The sequence below is a fragment of the Cupressus sempervirens genome, chromosome 7 (genome assembly GCF_028749045.1).
Source record: "Cupressus sempervirens isolate cs-2001-9-10 chromosome 7, ASM2874904v1, whole genome shotgun sequence".
Taxonomy (NCBI): Eukaryota; Viridiplantae; Streptophyta; class Pinopsida; order Cupressales; family Cupressaceae; genus Cupressus; species Cupressus sempervirens.
The window spans coordinates 644,666,500-644,692,194 of record NC_143124.1 but is presented as its reverse complement, the minus strand read 5'-3'; the positions used below and the strand labels follow the sequence as shown (position 1 = coordinate 644,692,194).

Below are 25,695 nucleotides of genomic sequence, written 5' to 3'. Positions count from 1 at the left end.
GATCTGTCAAGGATGTTTGGCACAATCAATACACTTGGGGGTGATCCATGTTTTTGAACACAGCATCCTATCCATTTATAACTTGTAAACTGGTTGCATTTAATAAAGGATATTGGGCAAATCACCCCACCCTCAAATTTGGTCCGTGTTCATTCTATTCTCATTTTGGCACCGTGTTTTTCATGCACCACCTTGATTAATCCACTAGCATACATTTGAGAGGTATCCGATCTGATATGTTTTAAGCATTCCGCATGGGCGCATAGGGGAGGTGTAGTATGTTTCCCTTTTGTAAGGTAGCCTTTCATACAATTCCGCACAGGATAGCCATTGCCATATGGTCTCCTCCCAAGGACCATGACAGATGCCACGTCACCAGAATTATTACATTGAAGGCATATAAACATGAATGATTTGAATAACATCCAAAGAGAGTAAGGTAAAACTCCAATGCCAAACAGGAACAAGGAACAAAACGTAACAATGCTGGAGTCTCGAACAAAGAGAGACATGACTGAAAAGAATACAAAGCTGAAGAAAGGAGCAGAACTGGAGCATCAAGCATAGAAGAGACTCAAGAAAAGTTCATGATAAACATCTCAGGTGAAAGATCTGTCTCACTGCTACAGTATTTACTGAAGGAACCTCACAACATTTTAGGCTTCATTACATTACTATAACTTGCCAAACTCTTGAATTTAATCTTCTACTTTCTAGTTAAACACGAGAAGCTTAGTTAGCTTTAAATGCTTAAAAATTGTTCAATGGAAGCTAATTTATGTTAGAATTCTACTTTTCATGCATTCACATATTTCTTGAACCTCTAATTTCTTAGTTGAATGATTCAAATCTTTTCCATCATGATTTGCCTATTGTAATTTGGTCCTTGCCCTATAAACTGTGTTTTGGTGAAATTGTTTCTTAACTTTTGAAAGTGTCTCCATTTGTAGGAACAATTGAATTCCTTAATGTAATGTCCCCAAATTCGAGTTTACTTGTTTTTACACATAAACATCAATTCCAACAATATCACACTGAGGTAAACTTAACTAACTGTAAACAATTCTGAGAAACTTGAAACTTGAAAGGGAAATTCCCTAGCCCAACTAAGCCCAAGAGCATGCAATATTAGTATCATGGTGACTTCCTGACATTCCACAAGCAGTGGGATTATTCAACTATGACTAATCCCTCCGGGTAATCAAATCGCCTCTCAGGCCACAAGAGGTAGCAATGTCCAACAATGACCAATTTTATCCTCTTGGTGTGGCATACTTGGTTTGGGGAGCCGGTAAATTACATCTGCCTAGTGTACTTCTTCCAACTCATTGAAATGATAATCGATTGATATTTTATAATAAAGAAAAGAGAGGAATACTCCTTACATAAAGATTGCACACAGTCTCTAAAACAGAAACAAAAGACTGAAAAGTAACTTTATCATTAAGAACTAATTACAAAGAGGAAGATGACCATTATAGAACCATTACATAATTATTTCAACTCCCTACCTTAATGGTCATTCCAATAACTACCCTGTAGAAAACTTGACATAATCTGTAAGTCATTTGACCACAAATAAATACAAGGTTGCCTCTTTCTTTTTGGAATACTTTTCGACACGAACCTATTGCCAAGACCCTCCTTGGTGCTGCAGAACTTCTGGATATGACCAAGATTCCCATATTCCCTCCAACATGATGTTGGGTAACTAGGCCATACCCCCCTTTATCTAGAGACACCAAGATTAGATTCAAAAATCTTAGATTTTTGTTGATAAAAAATAGGCAAAAAACTTTGAAACCATAATTTTGACAAAAATCATCAAAATAAGCTATTGCGAATCAGCACCATAATTATGTGGAAAAATCTTCAAATGCTTGATATAATGCTGAAATCACACACGCCTTTTGAAAAATTGGCAAAAACCTTTATTCTGTGGAAAACGGTAAAGATCCATGAACTCAAAAATCTAGAGAAACCCACTATGATTTTTTTGGAAAGAATCATGCAAAACTCTTCCATGATTTTTTGTGGGAAAAAATCAGAAAACCCTTTAGTAGAGAAAGAACCCATGATTTTTGATGAAAAATTCGCAAAAATCCCTTGCAGATCTTAAGTAAACCTGCAGAAGCCACAATTTTTGTTCTTCAACAGTCACCATAAAACAACAAATCATGGTTTTTTAGGGAAAAATCATGAAAAATCCCATCACATTTATTTGGGAAAAATGTGCAAAAACCACAATTTCCTGGAAAATCATACTAACTCAGAAAAAAATCACAAACTAGAAGCTTTGATTCTTTTTTAAAAACTTTCGCTTGTGATTTGCAGTTCGATCTAAAAAACACAATCTCAAAATACCCTTGATCTTTATTGAAAACCTCAGTTTTTTACTAAAAAATTGGTAAATATTTTCTAACAATGGGCGCATGATTTTTCATGAAAAATCAGTTAAAAACTTCTGGAAATAAAGTTCCAGGTAATGAAACTATGGATTATAAAAATTCGCCAAAAAACTAACCTATAGACTTTGATACCATGAAATAATAATTGATTGATATTTAATAATAAACAAAGGAGAGGAATACTCCTTTTATAGATATTAAATGTAGAATTTCTAAAACAGAAACAAAAGACAGGAAAAAGTAACTTTCCAAATAAGGATTAACTACGAAAAGGAAAGCTCCTATCTGAATGACAATTATAGAAACAATACATAATTACTTCAACTCTCATGTGATTGATTACATAATAGATACATGCATATATACAAACATATGATTTGAGTATTAACCTTTTTGCAATCAACAACATATAACAGATCGTTTGCATTCAGCAATTAGTAATGCACATTGGCAAGATTGATTGTATATGGGCAGATCAAATGCATCATTATCTAAAATTGCATATAGGCAGATTGAAAGCATTGTTATAAGTGTCACTTATAACTTATCTACAATAGCATATAGGCAGATTGAATGCATTATTATCTGTTATTGCACACAGGCAGAATGAATACATTATTATCTGTAATTGCACATATGCAGTTTGAATGCTTTATACACTTAAATTACATAATGATTTATGGATGCAACATCACAGCCATATGCATATCTGAAGTCTGATTAGATTATTCTATTGGATTGATTTCCTACATGTCTTTGGAATGCTCAATGGGCTGTCCATAAATATCCCTTGGTTTGGCTGGAGGTTTTTCCCAGCAGCTACCTTTTTTCAAGGGAAGTGACTCCTCATCATATCCCTTGCCTTAACTTATTGCCTTTCTTGTTATCAAACCACCTTGACTAACTGCCTTTCTTGTTATTGAACCATATTATATCTTAACCTCTGTTAGGACTCTTGTTTATTGTTATTATGTCTTTGATTGCTGCCTGATTCAGTGGCATTGCCACGAAGACTACTGTAATAAAAGATGATCAAGATTTGCCACAGTGCTACTTGCTGTTAGCTTGGACCTGATCAGGCTTCATAGAAAATTGTGAAGTCTGAGGGCAAGGCAACTTTCTTGTTTGATAGTCTTCTTAATGTTTGATGCATTTAGAGATGTTGTTAATATGGGTGTTTATGGAGGGGGCATTACAGTCCACCCCTCTTGAGAATGCTTGTCCTCAAGTAATGATCATTGAGTCTAACTCGTAATCCACCTTTCACTGCACTTCTCTGATATTTGCATATATGTTTTCTCCCTTAATTCAAATGTGAGCTATGATCGATACTTGGAACTTGGCAAGGTTTCACTTAGGACACATTTCTTCTCATCTTCCAGAAAAAAGGATCAAGGCCATCTTATAATGGTGCCAATTTTATTTGCAAAAAATGGATTAGGTTGACCCAACGTTACTACAATTGCATGACTCACATCTATCACCTCAAATGTAATAAATTCTATATTTTGATTCACTCTAGTTATTCTCATATTTTTTGTCAACTAAAAATATAAAGCCAAACATGAAGCATACAATTGAAAACACAAAATGCACATGAATCTGTGAAGACATGGAGCATGCACGAAGTATACACGTGAATATATGTAGATACAAAGCATACACATGATTACATGCATTATTAGACCCTACTTATTTATCTAGAATGCATTTATTTGATTCATCTTTACCCTCACGTTATTATATATTAAGATGGAGGCATGACTTACACTTATGCAATGTTCTGTGAAGATATTCCCCTTTATTGGCCCGAGGAACCCCAGGGGTCCTATGGAGAAGTTTTAGTGGGGACTGGTGTGGTCATGGGGGTTTAGTGGTTGAAAACTTGAAGGCCTTGTAAGAATTCCAAATGATTTTGATAAGTTGTGTATGAAATTTTAGGAAGGATATCAACTGATTAGAGTCAAAGGAGTACAAGTTGTTTCAAATGAGTTAGTTTAATATTTCAATTTAGAAAATTGACCAACCACACACTTTTAAATGAGTAAGGCAAAAAAATTGCGAGAGGAGTATAAAGCAAAGATAGTTTTATTTTCTGATAGTTTTATTTTCTGAGAGGCTTTCCTATCTATAAGCATGGTAAGACTTATTGTAATATGTGTAATTACTTGTTTTCTTTTGCAAGATTGTGTGAACCAGATGGACCAGCAATGAATACATTGAAGATTGATTGCCTTTGCAATTTGAGTGGCTTGCTTGAGAGCTATGGTTTCTGTACGTTAGTGTCAGGAGAATTGACTTCTGTTATTTTCTCATGATGAAATTTTTAAATAAAAGCTACTGTTCTTTCATGGTGGTGTTTGAAAATGTTACCCATTTCCAATTACCCTGATGAGAACAAGATGCATCTAGGGGCAGCTAATTCCCATTATCAACACATCCATTCAGACACCAGGCCAACTATAAGGCTATACTCCTTCTGCACTTCAGGCTCTGCAAAACCTAGGCGGGTGAACCTATAGATTCCTTATATGGTACCAGTTATCAAAGCATACACTGAATCTAATACAAAGCAGATAGAAACCCTTATTTCTCCTAATAACTTATGAAATAACATATATTTGCAGTAGCTAGATGCAAAACAATGAAATTCACAGGCAGAGTGAGGGCATTCTGTTTATAGCTCTTCAACATGAAAGGGAAATTCATTTGATTAAAGATGTTGATTCAACAAAACCTCAAAAATGCAACAGTATAACCAGTGATCCTATAACTGATCAGTGCCTAATCCATTGGGCAATTCCATGAATTCAAAACATACATCTGTGACATCAGGACGTATCTCATATACCCAGACATCAAATCTATCCAACCACCTTATGGTTCAGACATTAGTGTTCATTCAGGTCTCATTCTCACAAAATATCCTTCTCAAACAACCAGTAACCTTGTTTAAACATATCGAGCATTTACTTGGCCCTTTGGTCCAACAGCAAAATACATCAAACATACAACCTGAAAGGGATGCAAATGGGTCTCAAATCTTTGTTCCAAACCACATAAGACATACAGATTGCTGAGACAGGAGACAAGAACTAGAACAAAACTAGTGAAATTGTTGTTCACATGTATTCATTTCCTTGAAACTATACATTCAGATGCATAAAATTAAAACATGAAACAACCTAATATCTCAGAACTATCTATATTATCTCTACAATGCTGTTCACATGAGAGTTCTACTGAAGAAAATGGTGTCACAGTCATGGAAACATGTCAAAATACTGGAACCAATGGTCTCACAATGCAAAAACTGGAATCCCCAATGGTATCACAGCAATTAACTTTTTCTTCCCAGAAACTGGAACCATTACAAAGTATCAGAGAAAGAAAGATATAGAAGAGAAAGAATTCCCGGATCTGTTCTGAAGACGACAAGTGTCCACTTGAAATTCAATCCTGTGCAACTGAGTAACCTCTTTCTTCTTTCATCCCATCTGATCTGATTTTGTTTCATCATTATTTGCAACTGATTTGCAAATGTCTCTGCCTAATGATGAAATTCTTTTGCAACTAAAATATCTAAAACCTTATGCAATTCTGGTGAAATTATGAGTTTTTACTGATTTTAATGTAACCAATTCAACCCCAATTGCATTATTACCATCTTTTATGCATATCCAGGTCATTATCTTGACAAAAAATCAAAACTAAACTTCCTGGTCTGAATATAGTTGCGATTCAGGTACCTGATGGAAAACCTCGTGTAGCTCAAACTGATTGATACCTGTGCAAAAACTAACTCCAGAATCGGAAAGTTCGTCTTCTCCCGATTTCGATGATATATAACATCGCCTATTTGGCCTCTCGAAAACCTCCTGAAAGTCATTTTGAAAATGACTCCTCTGCTTAGAAACTCATGTCTGCGCATTTAATTTTTTAAATTTCAAAATTTATAATATCTAATGTTTGAACATTAGAATGGATCTCTTTTAAAATAATTTTTGAAAACGTGCATATTTTGAAAATAATTTTAAAAAGAAATTTTAAAATTATTTTATTTTGTCCAACTCTTCAATTTCGAGGCCAAAGCTCTGTTGACCCATGCCACATGGCTGCATTTGATTGGCCCACATGGTCTGGATCATCTGCCATGTCATCAACTGCTTCGGGACCACTTGCCACATGTTATTTCCTGATTCTCCCTCGCTATGTCGCTATCTGACTCAACAACCTCCACGTCATTAGTGACATGGCGATGAAACGACACGTGTCATCCTCTGCCACCTCAGAACTCGTGCCACGTCAGCCTCGCTATCTCGCTATAGTTAACTAGCGAGCATCTTCGCATGGCGAGGTAACGAGGGCCGCTCGATTCGCCACATGTCATCATTTTGTCGCCTGGATCACATTAGCGCGGCAGAATATTTGTTTAAAATTTTGAGTTGGTCGACCGCGGCTGACGTCATCCACACTTAGGTTGGATTTGGAGGCCCACCACGTGGCCGCGGCCTTTGGAAAAGGCATGTCTTTAAGACACAATCATATATGTGTAAATTTGTATTTAAAAAGTGAAAACTCTTCTCACGTCTTAAATGTGGGATAACTGGTTTTAAAAGAAACCATGCCCTGTACGCAACGGCCTGCAGATCGCTCCTTCAATGCATTGATTCGGCTCCTTTTAACTGTTCTGGCATTTCATTTTTGCTTGATGATCATTGGCAGGTTATTTACTTTGACAACTGCGGGTTTATCCTTCATTTAATCAACGGTTTGGAGCTTTGGCTTGTTTCGCATTGCGTGAGGGCTGCTTTCAAACGTGTGTTGCTCCCAACGAATTCATTGCTATGCATTACTTTTTCATGCATGAGAAAAGCTCCTTGCTTGAAGTCGTTTGCTCTTCCTCATCTGCGGGTTTTCCTTTAGCAAGTGTGATTTCCTTTGTTATGAGACGCCTCCCCTGTTTGGCTACGTGGCAGAGTTTGGAGACACCTCCTTCTCACGCATTCTGCTCTGTTCCTTCTATGCAGGATTTATCTCTAATCTACTGCGAGCTTGTCTGATAGCGTGAGCTCATTGCATTATTGGGCGGCTCATCTTCTTATGGAACTGTCTTTTGCGCAAACTTCATTTCTCTTTAAAATTTAGTCCGCTGCCTTCCTACTTCAACGTGGGCAAACGCACCTCCTCGTTGGTGAAGGACGTGTTTCAAACAGCATCTGCAGTGACTTGCAAAAGATTGTATTGACATGGCGTGGTGTTTTTTTTTCTTATACTTGCGCTGATTTCCTCCAAAAGGGGCCGCTCCCTCTTTTATGCGAGGATCTACTCCTTGGCTCAACGTGGGTTGCCCCTTCTAAGCTGGCGTAGCGTGAGAGTTTCCCTTTGAAGGCGTGGACTGCTTGGTTCAAGCCATGGACTGCTTGCACTTTCCCTCAACTGGAAAGGCTTCACTTCTTAACTGCGGCTTGTCTTATTGCTGTTGACTGCCTCTTGGTAGGTGCTTCCTTTCATTTATGGGGTAGATAGTTGCTTCATGGAAGTTTCTTCCCAATTCATGGAGTATGGCTCCCTGTCACACGAGACCCCATTGTTTTTCTTTTTTGAAATCCGTAGGCGTGGGACTTTTTAAAATAGTGTCTGCTCTATTCTATGTCATGAAGCTCCCATTGACTGTCTTGTACTATGTGCTATGTCTCCTCCAAATGAATGTTTGATATAGCTAGCCTAGACACTACATCACTTTGATATGTTAAGGCATTTTCTTTAGCCTCTTGATCTTCATGACTTGATTCATTCATAATCACAGAAACTACGGAGACAGTCTTCTGTTCTTGGCGTTTGATGAAGATTTAGTGGGGCCCCAAAGCGGGTCCGACTAAAAAAATTTTCGTTTCTAGAACACTAACTCTTCAAACTGATCTTCAAAACATCTGATACTAACTGAAAACAAATTCCATTGCCTAAAAATCAATTTGAAGCTCATCTTACAACTCTTTGTAACTCGCCAACTTTGTGCCAGGAGGTCTGTTGACTGGCCTTAAAAACCGACTAAATCACCTGATTAGGCTCTAAAAATTGGCACACTGAATCTCGGTTCTGCATTCTTGCACCTTGCCAAATTTTTTCTCATGACGAATTCCCAGTCAAAAGATATCGACTGTTAAAGTTGCCCTTCCAGATTTACCTACAAGAAAACACGTCAGAAAGCAACAAATTGGGTTTGGAATTGGCTTGGAAAACTGGGCAAGCGGGAACTTGGGAAGACAAAAACTGGGGCGTTAAAACTTTGTCATGAGGACAGTATGAATATGCGATTTGGGCTCATGACGAATCACAGGACGCATTTGGCGGACGCTCAAAGTAGGCTACTTGGATTTTGCAATTAGAAACACTGACTGCAAAGCGACTTTGGCAAATGGAAATGACCCTGAAAAGTGCGCATTCGGATTCATCACGTCTTACAAACTGACACAGTTGAAGTACTTTCAGAGGACAATATAGGGGTACAATCTATTTGACTTGACCTATCATGGATTAGGAGATAAAATGTCACAAACAGGGCTACCAATCAATCTGCACTTTCAAACACTAGTGAAAAGTTAGAAATTCCATTTGCAATCGCATTTGAAAACTGTTCAAACGGATTCGTCAAGAGCTGAAACTTGAAACATAACAAGTTTCTGATGTCTACAATACAGTGCAATAAGAATTTCAAGATTTTGATCAACTGGTCAAAATTTATAGTACGTCAAACAGGGCTTCCCAGAATTGTGTACAAAGTGCAAATGAATGAAAACAGTGAATGACCAACTTTGAGGGATTCAAAACCTATTCAAACGGATTCGAAACAACACAAAATCTGGAACATAGGCTCTCAGGTATGGATATTAGATATTCTCAAAGTGGTGAGTCTTAAAAAATTTCTGGGTGCAAGATATTCAATCGCAAACACGGCCTCCTGTCGCTGTTTGATACTAGGGTAGAATGCAGATTTGAAATGCACTCAAAACAAGACTTCGCAAAATGGTTCAGAATAACGCTTTAACTTCATGGAATATTTAGACAGGCTGAATACAGGGTGTTGGAAACATAAAACACCTCATAGGGTTCAAAGGTACAGCTGGGTACATAGGCTTCACAAGGCATTTATAGGGCTCAAATTTCTCAAGGGTGCTCAAAATTTGCCACGCAAATTTTATCGCCAACAGGTGGGAGGTTTATTTGAAAATCATAGTTGGGATTGAAATCAGAAGGTTTTTACAAATTGTATTTTGAGTTTGGATTCATATACATAAACTGCTACAAATGTCTGTTAAACTTCCTTACTTCACTTCTTGTCTACTAGAAAGATCATTAACTTGATTGCTTCTTGAAGATTTAGTTAATGATATTTGCATCAATGTTCTTATCAGTAATATTCAACTTACTGTCCTCTGGTGGTGACAAAGGTTTCAGGTATTAGACTGTTTCACAGACCCACTTGGATGGAAGAAAAAAATTGTTGATAATTTAAAACCTTATAATTTGGAGACCTCTGAGAAACATCAGGAACAAGAATCACATGCAGGGTTTACTGTTTATAGGGACATAGGAAATATGGATGGCTTGATGTCTGCTATCATCTCATCAGGTGAAGGTATAGTCTTGTCAAATCTCTTTAGAATGGTTGTTTAGCTACTTTTATGAGAAAGCATTCAAACTTGCAACCTAAAATGAAGAGGTTATTGAAAGGTGAATATTATGTGCCCAGGGATGCATATATTATATACATTATATTCACAGTTTACTGCTGACTCAATCCTTGATTTAGGTTCTTTTGATTGCAGGATTAAATGGGAACCAGTGCAACGCTCGTTTTTCTGTTGCCATTGATTTGGTAATTTCCTGCTCCCTTTCCTGGTCATGACTCTAGCTCTTTTTATGCCCATTTATTGGGTTTCTGATAATCAATTTCTTTCTGAAACTTGCTGTGTTTGAAAAAATATGAAAATCTCTGTATTGCATAACTTCTGTTCTAGTCTTGTCATTATTGACTCTTTATTGATAAGTGGGTCTTTTTAAATGCATATTTCTTCTTGTTCTTTTTAACTTCATATTAATCACAAGAAACTCATTTCTAATTCAGAAGACACCTACTCTTAGAAATTTAATGTTTTGAACCTTAGAGACAAGTTTGTTGACTTGATGATGGAACTAATTGATTTTACAACACAAGCTTGTTGATATTGGTTTGTCATGCTCGATCATCAAGACATACCAATACTATATTAATGGTAAAATAATGAATGTGTTATTAAACAAAGATCATAAATGATCTATATATATTATATACAATATACACAAGAATGTTTGTATAGTGATCGAAGAGAGAGAAATAGAAACATTCTGAAGACAAAGAGAGAAAGTTTCCGTAAATAACATAGGGAGTTTATGAAAGCATTAAAAAAAGAGTGACTATTAGAAAAAGACGGAAGAGAGAGTAAATAGAAACTATCTAATATCGTAATATCCTTCCTTAATGGTCAATCTATCATCAAAAACAGAAATTTGCATGTCCTAAAATGCGTAAAAGACAGCCTCGGGTTGATCAGAGAGGTCTTCATGTTCTGCAATGTTGTCTTGTTCTTTAGAAAGAAGGCTCTACTTTTATTTGATGTCTCGTGAAGATCCTCGGAGATTGTCCATATCACTGCAACTGTCTTGCTAGATGGCACTTGAGGCAGTTGATCATAAGAAATTGAAAGCATATAGATCATAAGAAATTGAAAGCTTATATGCATACTTGCTTCACGATTACGCTCATCAAACTTATCTTGAGTAGCATCGACTGTGCTAGGACGAGTCTTGGTACCCAGAGCAAGTGCCTCAAGGCGACAGTACTCGAAGATCGTCATCATTCTCTGCTTCCAGGTCTTGTAGTTCTTTCCGTTGAATTGCTGATTGCCTTGAAGATTGGTGAGAGATGCCATTGCACAAAAAATGATGCACCAAGGAAAAAGCGATACTAACCTCGTAGAGATCTGCAAAAACCCACGAGGAATATGCAAAACTTTTGTTAATCCGACACGAGAATTGAGGGTTTTCAAAAAAACCTTAGTTGGATTAAAAAACTTGAAAAAATTTGTAGAGTTCTTGAATAGAGGGCGGATTTGAAAAAAAAGGCAGATTTTAATCCATGCACAAAGAAAATTGCAAAAAAAAATTGGACATCAAATCCCTAGTCAAGTTTGGAGGAAAAAAAGATGCAACTTTTGTGTACACTTAGGCAAATATTTCAAAAATTTTGAACTAATAATTTCAGAAAGAAATTATTTTTTTTCGAAAAGGCCAGGAATTTTCTCTGATACCATATTATGGTAAAGTAATGAATGTGTTATTAAATAGAGATCATCAATGATCTATATATGCAAGCATACACAAGAGTGTTTCTATAACAAACAAAGAGAGAGAATAGAAACATTCTGAAGAGAGAAAGAGAAGATTTCTGTAACGAACATGAGAAGTTTATAGAAACATTACAAAAAGAGTGACCATTAGAAAAAGATGGAAGAGAGAGTAAATAGAAACTATCTAATATCGTAATATATTGTACATATCGTTTATCAATGGTTACTTTAACACATTTCCGGACACATCAAAGTTGGTAATTAAAGATTAACGTACCGTTTATGAATGCCTACTGCTGATTGCATTGAATCTCCTTTCTTAGCATCTTGTTATACCAGAGAGTATATTTCTCAACTTATCCTTTGTCATTTTTTGTGTTCATGGTATGATAGTGTTTACCCAGAAACGTGTTTATACCTCTAATCACCACGTTTTAGAAACTGAAATCGATTTGGGGACAGGGAGACAACTGGCATGCTTTGAAGCTATCCCTGACCAGTCAATTTGTTTGGAAATTGTTTCTGAAACTTGGAAACTTTGTTGACCATTTGCTAAATGTGTTGATCATCTCTTGTATGACTGAGGATGGCCAAGCCATCCCCCCTAGTGCCCCAGGGATGAAATGGTGTTTCTGGCAGCATTAGCAAGTAAAAAAAAAATATTAAATGTGTTTGCAATTTTTTTTAATGTCTTACGTGAACCCCACAACTTTATGCAATTATTCTATAAAATATTATGATGTTAAAACTTAACATGTTTCAAATTTTTTACTTCATTCTTTGCTTTTGCCTTTGACACGTGCTGTGCCTGTTTTTTTCCACCATTTCCACCAGCAATTAGTACTTTTTCTCTCTAGATGTGATAGTGTTTTGGTTGCAGGTGATTCCTGGGATTGCAACATTTATGACTTGTAAGCTTTTTCAAATCCTTCTCTAGCTTGTAGGGCTCCAACTATACTAATAGATGTAATCAAACCCAAGGAAAAATGGAAGACCATGGGTTCAAGCCTGGTTACAAAAATATTAGATGTGCAAGCATGTGATTAGATAGACTTCTTTTTGGCGTGGGTACTTGGGATGGGAGGCAATTATGACATGATTCATTTCCTTATATATATTTGGCAAATCTCGTAATATCTCTGCCATAGATTCTTGAAATGTCTTCAATTTTCTGTTTTCTATATTGGAATGCATGTGATATAATTTGGGTCAAAGGTAGCTTCCCTACAAATAGACAATAGCACTGTGCTAACACCATTGTAATGGCCTAATTCATTTTTTTTTGGTGTTTTGCAATTTCACAATCACCAAGACCCTAATGTGGTCAGGGTGAGAGTGTATGATTAAAGGACTAATATCATTATTTATATTAATATGATTGGTGGTGGCAAGTTGCACAACTTACAATGCATACAACTGTAACCCGAAATTATTACAATATTGGTTCTAGCAGTAAGCCTATCAAACATTATATAAATTCTATAACTGAAAATGGTTGTGGACTGATTCTTGTGGCAAGTATTTAATTATAAATCCAAACTTAGGTATGGTGGCAAGCATTTTAGGATAATTATGAATCCAAACTTAGGTACGGTGGCAAGTGTTCAATAATTATAAAACAAAACTCAGAGCTGAAACAGTTTACAACCACATGGGTTAATATTATGAAGCAATGCAATTAGTGTTGATTAAGTGTTCAAAACTTCTGAATGTATGACTGTTATAAATTGAATAATTTCAAAATGATTTCAAAACAATCAACATAGAATAATTTCAAAACAATTCTGTGAACAAGACTGAAAGGAGGTAAATATCAGATGATGGTTGTCATAAAATTAAAAATCTCTAAAATACCAGAAATCTTAGAGATTATCAATAGTGCTTCCACTGGTACATCTACCAAAGAAAACTCCTTGCGAGTTTGTCTGTAGGACCCCTCAAGAAGTGTTTTATGACAATTGATAAATGCTGCAACTCCCTTTCCTCAAGGTCTGACAACTTAATAAGGAGCATTTATTCCTTTTGAAGCATGCCCCTCTTAACAAATATTACTAATTCCCTTCAGGAGTACAACGAATGTATGACACATCTAAAGGCTACCATTCATACCTTATTGGTACATACTACAAACAACAAAAATCTGGTAATATAAGAGGCATGCCAATTATTAACATTTCCATTTTAAATATAAATGGCATTATATAGTAGAACTCCGATACTATCCTTAATATCACTTCCCATTATGTGCAGCATTCATGACAAATCTGTGATTGAAAAAATTAGCATGTATGGCCAACAAACAAATAACATAATATGTATTCAATTGATATATTTCTCTTCAATAATAATATAATCAGCCCGAAATGAAATGACCAGCATTAAATGAAATATTAAAGACAACTTTATGAAATCATCACAAATTGATACAAACTATCAAATTCATGAACTCACAAAAATCTAAAATTACCAAACTAGAACTAGAAAATATTTGCAAACTGCTCAACATATTGATAATCTCTAGATGAATCACTCCAATTGAATCCGAGGGTCTTTGTCCTTCGACCTAAGACTGGAAATTTAGAGGGTTTATGTTCCTCCAAGTTTTAGTGCCAAGAGAATTTTTGTCTGCAGAGGGGCTCAATTTTAGAAAAATAGGAGTTTGATCAAATATAATAAATATTCCTTATCTGCACCCTACCCTCTTTAAAGACCTAACAAGGGGAAATAAATAATTTTTCTCTTTCTTTTTACTCCTTACCTATAAAATGTTTTTGAGAAGTGTCTAGAAAGATCTAACTAAATATTACTTTTGGCATCCAACCCTAGCGACACTTTGATTCTCTTTCTAAAATAGCTTTATGTTTATATTAATAAAATATAAGTTTCCTCTATGAATACAACATAAGTTACTTCATGAACAACTTAAGTAGTTATTTCCCTTATATCACCTCAATAACCCATTTGAAATGAAATTATATGTCAAGGGTCTTCTGAATCTCTGATTGACACTGCTGGAAAAGGGGGACATGGAAGTCTGTATCTGCAATAGTTGTGAAGGAACATTTCTTTAGGTCATCACTTATTGTGAAATCCAAGCTAGAATTGTTTAAACACCATGCTTTATGTTTGGTATACCGTATCTTTTGTAAAGTATGTTTACGAGAGAGAGTTGGGTCTCAAATGATGTCAAGACTTGTTCATATATCACAAAATGTTTCAAGTTGAAATGCACCAGAACAAGCCAAAGGCAAACCAATTAGATTGCATATTTTTGTGTGTGTGGGTGTCGGTGTGTGTGGTGCTTGCAACCCAAAAAAGAGTCCTGTTCCAGACTGATGACAAGATAAACAAATGCTACTCCTTTCATGACAGGCAGATAGAAGAATCAGGAACCTCACTTTTGCCATGTATTATCCTTGGAGATATTCATGGTAACTGTACAAGCCAATTATAGACAGTTACCAATCTTTGTCGTCTTTGAAGGATCCATAAAGAACTTTGCTTCCATGATCTCTTCCATGCTTCTTGGGCAGGATCTGACATTGTGTCATTGTTACAAGGCAAATTATTTGCTGCCCTCCAAGGTTTACTGACAGACTCCTTTGAAGAACTGCTAGTTGGCAGTCTCATGTTTCTACAGGAATATAACCTTTTCTCCTACCACTTTTCCCTTGAATTATCAGGGACACACTTCAAAAGGAAACATCCAATGATAAAATTCAATACTTGTTAAGTTCTTGTTGATTGGAGAAATGCTTCACGTTTTCAACACTGTTTAACTGTCTGCACAAAAATTACACCAATTTAAGAACCATCTTAGGATATTGAAAGTATATGCGTTTGAGTAGCCTAGTTCGGTAGCTTAGGTGCTGTTGCAGAGGTTTGCACTCTTACTTGATAATACATAGGAGTAACATAACAGCCAATGGAGCCTCAATTGGTAAAATCCTTTGTATTTGAGTCTTTGACTTTCAATGCCTTATGAAGGACAATAAAGAAATAGGCTCACTCCATCCAATGCATTATTATTGGGAATAGTTATGGGAAAACTCTTCTTAGATGTTAAGCCCCAGTTAAAAACTACTTGTACCACACTTGCAACACACTGTGTTGCACTTTAAGTACACAGATTTTGAATACTCTCTATGGTCCAAGACTAACCTCTATTCCTGAAACAAAATTCATATACACTGCACTATGAGTTTAATATGATCCTTTGAAGCAGGATGTATCCTCAGGTCAATATCCACTCATAAAGTGTATCTAGACAAAATGCAGAGATTTTGCTAATAAAAGGTGGACTTACCCACAGAATAGTATTTTGCCAGAAGATTGAACAGTAACCAATAGCCACTTGGATTTATTAATGAACTTGATTATAATAGCAATCACCCTTGCATGTTTTATCCATAAAAAGATTAACTAGAAAAAGAAAGCTCGTAGACAGATGTCTGCAGGTATTGATTTAAGGTTTTCTAAAACAATAGATTAATTGATGAAAAGATTCAGAATTGTGAAATGCAAATTTGATTATTCTGCTTCTAATTTTGTTCCTCATGGCTTTGGGCTACTTGTACTTTTAGAAGTATTTATTCTATGCCACAAGAAAGTAGAGATTATATGGGTAATGGTATCTTCTTTGTGTGAATCCAAAGGGAAGGAAACTGGAGGCAGATATAGTGTGAATATAAGAACCTCAATCATGTCTACCACTCATGCCTACTTAATGATAAATGACTTGAACATGCCTATCATTAATCATCCGCCTTCCCATACAAATTTAAGAGATTCAGTCATGTCTACCACTCATACCTACAGAAATCTTGCTACAAGATATGATGATAAAAAGACTTGAACATGCCTATCTTGAATCATCTCTTTGCTCAAACAAATTTTAGGAATAGCTAATTACCCAATTGAAAGAAATCTGATAGTGTTCTTTTATTGGACTACAAAACCTATTTATAAATACGAATGGTATTGAATACAAAACACTACCAGTTTTTGAAATTGATGAAAATTTGCTCACAGGGATAAAATCCATGATGAACAACTGATGCAATCTAGCTGCTAAGTCTAACTACATAATTAAAACTCAAAACAACACAAATGATCGTTGAAATTTCCCACTGAATCTGTAAATAGATGATGAGTACAATGATTAGGGAGATGAAGTTAAAAATAGTGGTCAAGGAAAAACAAACACATGCAGAAATATGTTAGTGTAGCAGATAACAATGAAAAGGCGAAAAATGAATTGAATTTATTCCTTATTACTTAATGGAAAATTGACTTGGTAACTACTATCTGGATTCCATAATTGAAATTTTTGTAGCACTATACTTGCTTTTGGCCAGTTGTTCTTAAAATGACTCGGATGTTCACTTCCCATGCTTATTTTTCTCGGATATTCACTTATAACAAAAAATCATCACAGACCCACAAGACTAAATACAAAAACCCATAATAAAGTACAAAAAACTAGATCAAACTCAAAGGTCACAATCATGAATATACGTCGTTTGATGAATTTGGAAAGGTAAACAACTCAGATACTTGTCCTACTTTCTAGGACAAATGGCTTAAGGTTATGATTTGGACTCAAGAATTATCTCCCCTCTTTTACCATTAAGATATTGCACTAGGCTATGCTCATCCTGGCAATTTAGGGAAGTCGATATATGGTACCTGCAATCTACATAAAATCCATGCATGTACATACACATATAATCTAAACTAAATAGGCAATGGCGGTAAGTGGTGCATCGTGTAGATCCTGACTAGCAAGTGACTGACTCCCTCATTCAACCACATCAAAAACATCATACATAAAGTGAAACATACCGGTACACCATACACATGCAAGTATGGGATAAGTATCCATAGAAAACACATAAATAATCCATCTAACTATCATCATCAAATAACTGAAAAACATTGTATACTAGCATCATCATCGAAAGAATAATCATGCATACATCAAATAACTAGTGCCAGAGTAACTCATCATATAATCAACTGAGTATGAAAACATATCCAACAATCTGGAAAGCAAATGTCGCTAATCATTAAGCATAAACATAAAGCTGGCCTAGAAGAGTTCAGCAATAATAATTGAAAAGTAAACTAGGGGTAGGCACTACATCCACCCCCTTAGACTTGGGCTTATTCCTGGAAGCCTATAAACAAGTAGGGGTATAAATCCCGTAAACTAGATGCATCCTCCTATGTAGCTGATGACTCATCAGTAGGGCCCCATTGGACCCTTACCTGCTTTATGGTTCGACCCCTGAGGGTCAAATCCCGCTGTTGCAAAATGCGAACTGGCTCCAAAGCCAGTTGCCCGTCCTCTACCTGTAACACATTCCAATCAAGAGCATGTGTCACATCAAGAATATATTATCTAAGAACAAAAACATGTAAAACATCATAAACACGAGCTAGGCTGGGGGACAATGCAAGACGGTAGGCAATTGGAACTATCCTCTTAAGAATCTCAAACGGCCCCACAAAACGAGGTGCTAGCTTCGAACCCTTTCCATAACGGATTGGACTCTTTTGCGGACGCACTCTCAAGAAAACTTTCTCACCCATTGCAAATTGCTTTTCCGTCCTATGAGCATTGGCATACTTCTTTTGTTTATCCTGTGCTATAGACACGTGCTCACGAATGCGCACTACCTGTTGCTCCATATCTCAAAGCATCTCAGGACCCAACAGGATGCGATCCTCTAAACTGTCCCAACTCAACGGTGTACGACAAGGACAACCATACAAAGCTTGAAAAGGTGCCATCTCAATAGAATTGTGATACCCATTATTATAAGAAAACTCAACTAGGGAAAGATAATCCTCCCAAAGTGTCTGTCTGACCATCACATACATCCTCAACATATCCTCCAGAACTTGATTCACTCTCTCAGTCTGACCATCTGTCTCTGGGTGATAAGCTAAGCTGAAGTTCAACTGCGCTCCAAGATCATGCTGCAAGGATGTCCAAAATGCGGATGTGAATACAGGATCCCTATTTGAAATGATCTTCCGGGGAATACCATGCAATCTCACGATATCACGCATGAAGACATTAGCTATTGAAGTTGCTGTGTAGGATGACCTCATCAGTGAAAAGTGTGCCACCTTAGTGAACCAATCAGCGGTGACCATGATAGCAACATGTCGACAAGTAGTCATAGGCAATCCTACAATGAAATCCATAGAGATAATATCTCGCTTCTATGAAGGAATGAGATTAGGCTGTAAAAGCCCTCCTGGATGCTAGTGCTCTGCGTTGACTCTCTAGCACTCAAGACACCTAGCCGCGAAATCAGTGATATCACACTTCATTCCTGTCCAAAAATATAGACGTTGCAAATTTGCATGCTTCTTCTTGACACTTGGATGGGCCGAGTAAGGTGCACAATGAGCCTCTGATAGGATCAATGTACAAAGCTCATCTAGTAGTGGTACATAGATCCTTTTTGAATAGTGCAAAAGGCCATTTGACTCCAAAACATAACTTGAAACCCTGCCCTCAAATGGTTTGCTTGAATCTATCTCCATGCTCACCTCCTGATACCAAGTATCTGTAGGAAGTGCCTGAAGTATACGGCTCCTCAAATCCACACTAAGAGTCAAAGATAGTGTCTCATGTCTCCTACGACTCAAAGCGTTAGCTGCCACATTCAACTTTCCTTGAATATACTTCACCTTGAAGGGATACTAACAAAGAAACTCCATCCAACGCCTCTGCCTAGCATTCAGATTAGGCTATGTAAATATATATTGTAGACTGCGATGATTGCTATGAAGCTCAAAATGGTGTCTGAACAAGAAGTGTCTCCATCTCACTAGGGCATGAACTACTGCAGCTAACTCAAGATCACGTGTAGGGTAATTCAACTCGTGATCCTTGAGTTCGCGTGATTCATAAGCAATCACTCGTCCATCTTGCATCAATACTGCTCCAATCCCCTCTAGGGAAGCATCCGTACACACCATAAAGTCACCTGTTGGATTAGGTACTGATAATATCGGTGCACTCGTCAAAAGCTCTCTGAGCTCTGAAATGCTTCCTCACATTTCTCCATCCAAATAGAGTTAGCTGCGGTAGTTCATGTCCTAGTGAGATGGAGACACTTCTTGTTGGGACATCGTTTTGAGCTTCATAGAGATCATCGCAATCTATAGTATATATTTACGTAGCTTAATCTGAATGCTAGGTAGAGGCGTTGGATGGACTTTCTTTGTGAGTATGACCTCGAGGTGAAGTATATTCAGGGAAAGGAGAACATGGTAGTTGACGCTTTGAGTTGTAGGAGACATGAGACACTATCTTTGACACTTAGTGTGGATTTGAGGAGCCGTATACTTCAGGAACTTCCTACAAATACTTGGTATCAGGAGCATGGAGATAGATTCAGGTAAACCATCGGAGGGCAAGTTATCAGGTTATGTTTTGGAGTCAGATGGCCTTTTGCAATATTCAGGAAGGATCTATGTACCACTACTGGATGACCTTCGTACATTGATCCTATTAGAGGCTCATTGTGCACCTTACACGACACATCTAGGTGTCAAGAAGATGCATGTAGATTTGCAACGTTTATACTTTTGGACATGAATGAAGCGTGATATCGCTGATTTCGTGGCTAGGTGTCTTGAGTGCTAGAGAGTCAAGGCAGAGCACCAACATCCAATAGGGCTTTTACAGTCTAATCTCATTCCTTCATGGAAGTGGGATATTATCTCTATGGATTTCATTGTAGGATTGCCTATGACTGCTCATCGACATGATGCTATCATGGTCACCGTTGATCGGTTGACTAAGGTGGCACACTTTTCACCAATGAGGTCATCCTACACAACAACTTCAATAGCTAATGTCTTCATGTGTGATATCGTGAGATTGCATAGTATTCCTCGAAAGGTCATTTCGGATAGGGATCTTATATTCACATTCGCATTTTGGACATCCTTGTAGCATGATCTTTGAGCGCAGTTGAACTTAAGCTCAACTTATCACCTAGAGACAGATGGTTAGACCGAGAGAGTGAATCAGGTTCTGGAGGATATGCTGAGGATGTATGTGATGGACATACAGACTCTTTGGGAGGATTATCTTTATCTAGTTGAGTTTGCTTATAATAATGGGTATCACAGTTCTATTGGGATGACATCTTCTCAAGCTTTTTTCGGTTGTCCTTGCCATAAACCGTTGAGTTAGTACAGTTTAGAGGATCGCATCCTGTTGGGTCCTGAGATGCTTTGAGATATGGAGCAACAGGTAGTGCGCATCCATGAGTACGTGTCTACAACATAGGATAGACAAAAGAAGTATGTCGATGCTCATAGGACGAAAAAACTATTTGCAGTGGGTGAGAAAGTTTTCTTGAGAGTGCATCCGCGGAAGAGTCCGATCCTTTATGGAAAGGGTTCGAAGCTAGCACCTCGTTTTGTGGGGCTATTTGAGGTTCTTGAGAGGATAGGTCCAGTTGCCTACTGTCTTGCATTGCCGCTTAACCTAGCTTGTGTATGATGTTTTACATGTTTCTGTTCTTAGACGGTATATTCTTGATGTGATACATGTTCTTGATTGGAATGCGTTATAGGTAGAGGGTGGGCAACTGGCTTTGGAGCTAGTTAGCATTCTGCAGCAGTAGGATTTGACCCTCAAGGTTCGAACCATGGGGTAGGTAAAGGTCCAATGGGACCCTGCTGACAAGTCATCAGCTACATGGGAGGATGCATCTGCTTTACGGGATTTATACCCCTACTTGTTTATAGGCTTCTAGGAGTAAGCCTAGGTCTGGGGGGGTGGATGTAGTGCCTACGTCTAGTTTATTTTTTAGTTATTATTGCCGAACTCTTTTAGGCCAGCTTTATGTTCATGCTTGATGATTAGTGACATTTGCTTTCCAAATTGTTGGATATGTTTTCATACTCAGTTGATTATATGATGAGTTACTTTGGTACTAGTTATTTCATGTATGCATGATTATTCTTTCAATGATGATGCTAGTATACAGTGTTTTTCAATTATCTCATGATGATAGTTAGATGGATTATTTATATGCATTTTTTATGGATACTTACCCCATACTTGCATGTGTATGGTGTACCTGTATGTTTTACTTTATGTATGATGTTTCTGATGTGGTTGAGGGAGGGAGTCGTAGTCACTTGCTAGTCGAAATCTACACGATGCACCACTTCCCGCTGTTACTTGTTTAGTTTAGATTATATGTGTATGTACATGTGTGGATTTTATGCAGATTGCAGGAACTAGGTATCGATTTCCGTGAAATGCCAGGATGAGCGTACCCTATCACAGTATCTCAATGGTAAAAGAGGGGAGATAATTCTTGAGTCCAAATCCTAACCTTAAGCCATTTGTCCTAAAAAGTAGGACAAGTTTTGAGTTGTTTACCCTTCCAAATTTGTCAAGTAACTTAAATTCGTGATTATGACCTTTGAGTTTGATCTAGTTTTCTGTACTTTATTATGATTTTTTCGTATTTAGTCTTGTGGGTCTGTGATGATTTTCTGTTATAATTAAATCAAATTAAAAGAGCATTTAATGATTAAATTTAATGAAAATTTTATAAAGAAAATTCAATATTTAATTATATTTAATTAAATTTATAAATATAGTTAAAGTTCTATATTTGGTGTAATCATATTCATTTAATTTAATAATCACATATTTAGGAGTTCCATTTTTATAATAAAACTCTAAATATTATTATTATTTAAGTTAATAAATATTTTATCAAAATCGTCTCAAGAATTAATTTATGAAAGAAAGAAATTGATTTAATAAGGATATTTTAATCAAATTGCAAAAAGGTTGCACATGAAAATAAAAATATAATAAAGTAATTAGGAAAAGGGGTTTCACGTGATTGCACAGTCGAAGCCCTAATTTGGGGAAAAACTCTTTATTAGGAAATTAGAGTTCATTTCTCCATATGACAGGTTTGGAGGAGTTGATTTTTGGGAAAAGGGTTTTCGAGAGAAAAGGAAAATTCTTGCATGTTTTGTGCGTTCATTGTTTAGAATCAGATCCAGGTAGGATCTCGTGAGTTTTGTGCAGTAGTTCATCTAGGAAATTATCTGTCTTCTTCGTGTTTGTTTGAATATCGTTTCAGATTATATTCGGGTTGAAACCCTTGTTTATGTCTTTATTGTTCTTCATTTTCAAAAGCGTTTGTGAATGAATTTCATCTTATTGAAACCCTTGTTTTGTTGATTTGAGGATTTGTATATGGATTGTTAAAAATCAGGTTATGGGGTTAAAAGAAAATCCAAAATGTTAATTTATTTCGATTGTCTATCCTGGGTTTATTTATCAGATCTAGATTGGAAAATTTATCAAAAAAAAAATTATATACTTGCATAGTTACCACAGTAATTTATAATTATTGTGATAAACTATAAAATATAATATTTAAAATGGAGTAATTGCATTTTGTAGGGGAGGGTTTGTGCGTGTTTGTTTTCAGAAAGAAAATAAAAAATAATAATTTATTGCGTGGGTAGGGGCCACCACTCCCCCAACCCCTTCCTCTCGCGGTTGTATTGGAGCTCACGGTTGCATCAAGCAAACCACGACTGCCTAAGCAATCCGCGGCTACCAAAGGCAGTGTGTGGCTACTTTGGTGCAGGTTGCACAGGTATGGAGGTAAGCAGTTTTTTAATAGTTTTAATTATTATTATTATTATTAATATTTTAATTAATATTAATTTTAATAAATTTTTTTATATATAATAAATATTATTTAATATATTAAAAGTTAATAATTATTAATATATTAAATGTTAATAGTTTTAAAAATATTAAATGTTATTAAAAATATTATATTATTAATAGATTAATAATTATTTATTAATAATTTAAAATAAATTATTTTTAAATAAATAATTATTATCATTAATAATTTAATGATTAGTGATTTAATTTTAATAATATTTAATTAAAGTTTTTAATTAATTTATTATTAAAATGTATTTGAACAGTAAATTGAGAATTGTTAATTGGTAAACTTGGGTTCTGCTTGATGGTTAAATTTAAATATGAAAATGATTTCTATTATTAGGGAAATTTATCACATCTTTTGATAAGTCGAAAACTCTATCCACTGTTATACTTGGAAACGAAAACTGAAACCCTAATTGTATATCGAATCTTGTATTTTGAAAACGAATTGAACTATGAAAGTTATGTTTAAACAACTTTTTATGATTTGTTGAGTGTTGAGATTCGTGTAGACTTGAGAACTGTAGTGAATCTGTAATACTTGAAAATGAAAATGAAAGCTTGAAAACCTTTAGTGAAAATTGAACTATTGTGTTTTCAAAAATCCTAATGAATTATGAAAGTTACTCTTGTTTGTGCATTATGTGATGTGTGGGTTATTGTTGTTGGGTTTGGGTTGACTTAGTGTTTGACCAATCAGGATGTTCACTAGAGGCTTGGGGGTTTTTGTGTTATGTTGATGTTATGTATACGATCTTTTATACCTGACCATGGTAATGTGTCACGTGTTGTCTATAATGAGTTATGATCATTGTTTGTTAATGCTTTACTGTTGTTTATATAGAATTGAGGTGTATAGTGTGTTTTCTTGATGTAACTTTTGAGTCTTCGATGAATTATCTTTTGATGATTTCCAGTTTCTTGTATAGAATTGAGGTGAATGGTGTGACTTTTCTGGTGTAACCTTTGAACCTTTGAGTCTTCGATCAGTTCTTTTTAGATGATTGTATTAGTGAAATCTGTGAATTTTGATCAGTGATGTTTCGATGATTTCCAGTTGCTTGTTTAAGAACTGATGTGTATTTTATGGTCGTATGAGATCTTCTACTTTTACTGAGCTTAGGGTAGGTTATCTTTATGTCATGTTGGGAAGTGGCTGCCTGGGTAACCCCATTGTAGGTTGTTTTAATAAGTGATAACATTTCATTGAATGGGTTTTAAAATGAATTAAAAAGAGTTAGTGTTTCTTCCTCGTCCATGCCTTGAGTGCTAGTACAAGCTAGGATGGGAGTAGAGAGGATTTTTGGTTGCGACCTTGCTTCGTTAGTATGCCTTGTTAGTACGAAAGGATACTAGTGCCACATAGAGTTAGTAGGGGGCCAGAGTCTAGTGAGGCTGCCATGGTAACCTTAGAGTTGACTCATGTGATGACGCTTGCCCACTTACATAGTAGATTTCCTATGTGTCATTGTTGCCTCTGAGTTTAGGTGTCACTTATGTCTTGGTACCCTTTGAGATAGTTTGCTTTTAGGTGTTTCCTTGAACCTAGATGTTGATTGATAGTTTGCTTTCAGGTGTTTCCTTGAACCTAGATGTTGGTTATGACTTGTGTTTTGATATTCGTATGGGACTTGAGTTTATCTCCTCAGCGTGGTGGGAGTGGGCCATTTAGGTTCCACGAGGTCAGGTGGTAGTGCATTTTCTTATACCATTGAGATCCAACAGTTGGATGTCATTGCTGGATGTGTTTGTGCAAATGTTCCTTTCTATCTGATCTTGTATTTCTGTTGGATGATTATACTTTCTTGTATTGTATTTGATTTCAGAGATCTTACGAGATGATGTATTTATTATTGATGTTGTATATTCTTTCAGCCTTTCATACCCTGTGACTTGTACAATGGATGATTGTGCATTCTGATTATTGCCAAGTGGCATCCTATGTAATTGTATATTATTTAAGTGGATTTCTATATGTGATTATTCCTTGACGTGGTTTTGTTGTGTATTGAATTTAATATTAATAAAACTTAAATGTGATTCAACGTCATAGGACCCTTAAGAGATTTAATCTGTTTTATGATGGTTGTTATGTATGTGAGTTAATGCTTCCACTACATTATTTCTATTGTTGTTGAATTGT

The 25,695-nt window shown here is 36.1% G+C and overlaps 1 protein-coding gene across 2 annotated transcripts in view; it reads left to right on the top strand.

Annotated features, from left to right (window-relative positions):
- The window catches only part of LOC149548326 (elongator complex protein), a 79,598-nt gene that overhangs the window by 21,905 nt on the left and 31,998 nt on the right, over window positions 1-25,695 (top strand). The window contains exons 3-4 of one of the 2 annotated variants that reach the window (XM_089792409.1): window positions 9,860-10,047; window positions 10,238-10,287. In XM_089792409.1, the coding sequence (XP_089648535.1) occupies window positions 9,860-10,047; window positions 10,238-10,287 (238 nt within the window). The remainder of the gene's footprint in view (window positions 1-9,859; window positions 10,048-10,237; window positions 10,288-25,695) is intronic. The other variant, XM_089792410.1, reaches the window with a different exon arrangement.